General features: G+C 38.7%; 1 protein-coding gene across 1 annotated transcript; it reads left to right on the forward strand.

Annotated features, from left to right (window-relative positions):
• The first annotated feature begins 2,186 nt into the window (after positions 1-2,186).
• Positions 2,187-2,531, forward strand: Ykt6l1 (YKT6 v-SNARE like 1). Its single transcript, XM_039100520.2, has one exon. It carries the CDS (start codon positions 2,187-2,189, stop codon positions 2,529-2,531), a length of 345 nt encoding a protein of 114 aa, XP_038956448.1.
• Positions 2,532-3,647: the final 1,116 nt, after the last annotated feature.

Consider the following 3,647-nt stretch of genomic DNA (forward strand, 5'->3'; position numbering starts at 1 on the left):
TTTTTTAATTTTTATTTTTGTGTGTATATGTGTTTCCATATAAGCTGGAGATTGTCCTTTCAAGTTCAGTGAAAATTTGTGTTGGAATTGTGATGTATTTAATCTGTTGGTTAATTCTTGTAGGATGGTCATTTTTACAATGTTCATCCCACTGATCCATGAGCATGGAAGATCTTACCATCTTATGAATATCTTCTTCAATTATTTCTTCAAAGACTTAAAGTTTTATCATCCAAGTATTTCACTTGCTTGGTTAAAGCTATCTCAAGATAGTTTATATTATTTACATTTATTGTTATTTGTTATTTCCCTGATTTCTTTCTCAATTATTTTGGTCATTTATACATATATATATATATATGTGTGTGTGTGTGTGTGTGTGTGTGTGTGTGTGTGTGTATGTATGTATGTATGTATGTATGTATGTATGAAGGCTACTGATTTTTCACATTAATTTTGTATCCAGCTACTTTGCTTGGAGTATTTATTAGCTGTAGGAGTTTCTCAGATAATTTTTTGAATCATTTATGTGCACTATTATATCATCTGCAAATAAAGATATTTTGACATCTTCTTTTCTAATTTATATTCTTTTGATCTCCTTCAATTGTCTTATTACTTTAGCTAAAACTTCAAGTGCTATATTGAATAGCCATGGAGAGAATGAACAACCTTAACTGGTTCCTGCTTTTTTTAGTAGAATTGCTTTGAGTTTCTCTCCATTTAATTTGATGTTGGCTATAGGCTTGCTCTAAACTGCCTTACTATGGTGAGGTATGTCCCTTGTATCCCTAATCTCTGTAGGACTTTTATTATGAAGAGGTATTGGATTTTTATCACAGGCTTTTCTGCATCTAGTGAGATGATTTTTTGAGTTTTTAATATGGTAAGATACATTTATCAACTTACATATGTTGAACCATCCCTGAATCTCTAGGATTAAGTCTACTTAATCATGGTGGATAATCTTTTCAGTGTGTTCTTCTACTTGGTTTGCAAGTACTTTATTGAGAATTTTTGCATCTGTATTCATAAGGGAAAATTGGCTTGTAATTCTTTTTCTTCGTTGGGTCTTTGTGTAGTTTAGGTATCAGGGTAATTCTGGCCTCATAAAAAGAATTGGGCAATGTTCCTTCTGTTTATATTTTGAGGAATAGTTTAAGAACTATTGACATTAATTCTTCTTTGAAAGTCTTGTAGAATTCTGCATTCTGTCTGTCTGACCTTGAGATTTAGGGGTGTGGCACACTTTCTTTAACTTGAGATACACCCCATGGGAGAGAACCAACCTCTGACACTATTAATGATTGCTATGCTTGCAGACAGGAGCCTAGCACAACTGTATTCTGAGAAGCTTCATCCAGCAGTGAATGGAAACAGATGTAGCTATCCACAGCCAAACACTAAGCAGAGCTCAGGGAGACTTGTGAAAGAGTGATGGAGTAGGATCGAAGGAGCCAAAGGGGTCAAGGACACCCTAAGAAGACTTACAGAGCCAATTAATCTGGCCCCTTGGGGGGCTCAGAGACTTAACCACCAATCAAACAATATGTATGGAATGGATCTAGGCCCCCTACACATAGGTAGCAGATGTGCAGCTCGGTTTTCATGTGGGTCCCCTAAGAATTGGAGCAGGGGCTATTTCTGAGTTGGACTCTGTTGCCAGGCTGTGGACCCCTTTTTCCTTCTAGCTGGGCTGCCTTGTCTGATGAGATTTGATGTGCCAGGATGAATTGGTTTCCAGCAGAGTTGGGGTGGGGGTAGGAGAAAAGGTGGAACTAGGAGGAAAGGATGGAGGGGGCTATAATAGGGATATAAAATGAATAAATAAATTAATGAACAAAATACAAGTGAAGATTCACTCTAAATTTTAGTGTTTAATTTGAAGTAATGCAGAAATTAATTCATGTAATAAAACACCAAGCTCATAATTTTTCTGTCAACAGGCTTTTGACAGCAAAGATACTATTTTACCAATGTCTGATTAAAATAATTTATAACAATGTTAATAAAAAGAAAGTTTTGGAAGAAGCTATCCCAGGCCCATCAGCATCCAGTCAAGGCTGTTCTAAGGTACTATAGACCCCGCTCCTGTGAGCAGGTCTGGGGTCCGCAGGAAACCCGAAAGTGAGGCACCATGAAGCTGTAGAGCCTGTGTCCTTTACAAGAGCAAACCAAAAGCAGTGATGTTCAAAGGTGTGTACAACATGTCTTCCTTCAGTGTCTTCCAGAGGTTCAGTGTTCAGGAATTCATGACCTTTACAAGTCAACTGGTTGCGGAATACTCAGCAAAAGGCAGCAGAGATTCTGTCGAAGAACAAGTGTATTTTTGCCATGTCTACATCCGGAGTGATGGTCTTGCAGGTGTGGTCATTGCTAACAATGTATACCTTTCCAGAGTGGCCTTTACTTTGCTGGAGAAGGTACTAGATGAATTCTTCAAGCGGGTTGATAGAATAGACTGGCCAGTAGGATCCCCTGCTACAAGATACCAGAACTGCCAAGAAGCTGATCCCATAAGTACAAGCTGAACTGACAAGACCAAAATCATTCGGCATAACCATGGAGTCTTTGTTAGAGTGAGGTGAGAAGTTTGATGACTTGGTATCCAAATTAGGAGTACTGGGAACACAGTCGATAGCCTTCTACAGAATTGCCTGGAAACAAAACTCATGCTGTACAATAATGTGAAGTAGCCCACAGAGTCAGGGGCTGGATCATCATGTCACATCAACCCCTGGAGACAGATGATATCCTAGAAGAGCATCTGGATCCAGGCAGAGTGGCTGCTTTCATTTTGAAGTTCCCAAGAGGAATGTACGGATGCTCTAAGGATGGGAACATTGAAGTTCACATGTGTGGTTTTGACTTTGAGAAAGAATTTGAGATCTTCAAAGATGTAATATTGGGAAAAGGAAACCATAAACTCTAAGTGGCTCTTATAGATGATGCTGAAGGGCTTATACTCAGCTAACCCTGGAAGGCAGTATGGGAGGGAATGTTTTTCCTGTTCCTTGGTATGTCTTAGGATTTCATTTGTGCATTAACCATATTAAGTATCTAGTGAATGGGATTGGGGAGGGTCCTGGATAATAGGGCTAGGGTAGGCATGGTTTGAACACTCCAGCAGTATACTACCTTGCACTGTGGGGGCTGGGAGAAGATCACCATGGCCAGTAAAAGGCAGTGGTCACTGGATGTCATGTGTTTAACTTTCCTGTCTGGTAAGACTAGCATCTGGCAGTGTCCGGGCCCATCCTAAGTACCTTCATCCAGTACTACAAAGATGACTTGTGGGAGGTACTTAGAATGGGCTAAGATAGCCAGGTTGTGGAAGTTGCAGTTTTATCAGCTAGCAGACTGACTGTGGGAGGGTCAGCTAGGAGTGTATTACTTGCTATGTGTTTCCCATTCCCCTGTTATATTCTAATATTAAATCATTTGGCAAGAGTGGATTTTAATACTTCCTAATTAATCTATGTTCCATATGATGGCTTCTGTCCAAATAAAATTGTCCTTTAAATTTCAAAAAAAAGGTTTTCTGTACAAACACTATGGATATATTTTGTTTCAAAAGGAAAATGAAAATAATACAAAAATGCTATTTAAAATTACAAGTGATAGAAGAAACAATCTCAGGGGCAGAA

This window comes from Rattus norvegicus, chromosome X (assembly GCF_036323735.1).
Source record: "Rattus norvegicus strain BN/NHsdMcwi chromosome X, GRCr8, whole genome shotgun sequence".
Classification (NCBI taxonomy): domain Eukaryota; kingdom Metazoa; phylum Chordata; class Mammalia; order Rodentia; family Muridae; genus Rattus; species Rattus norvegicus.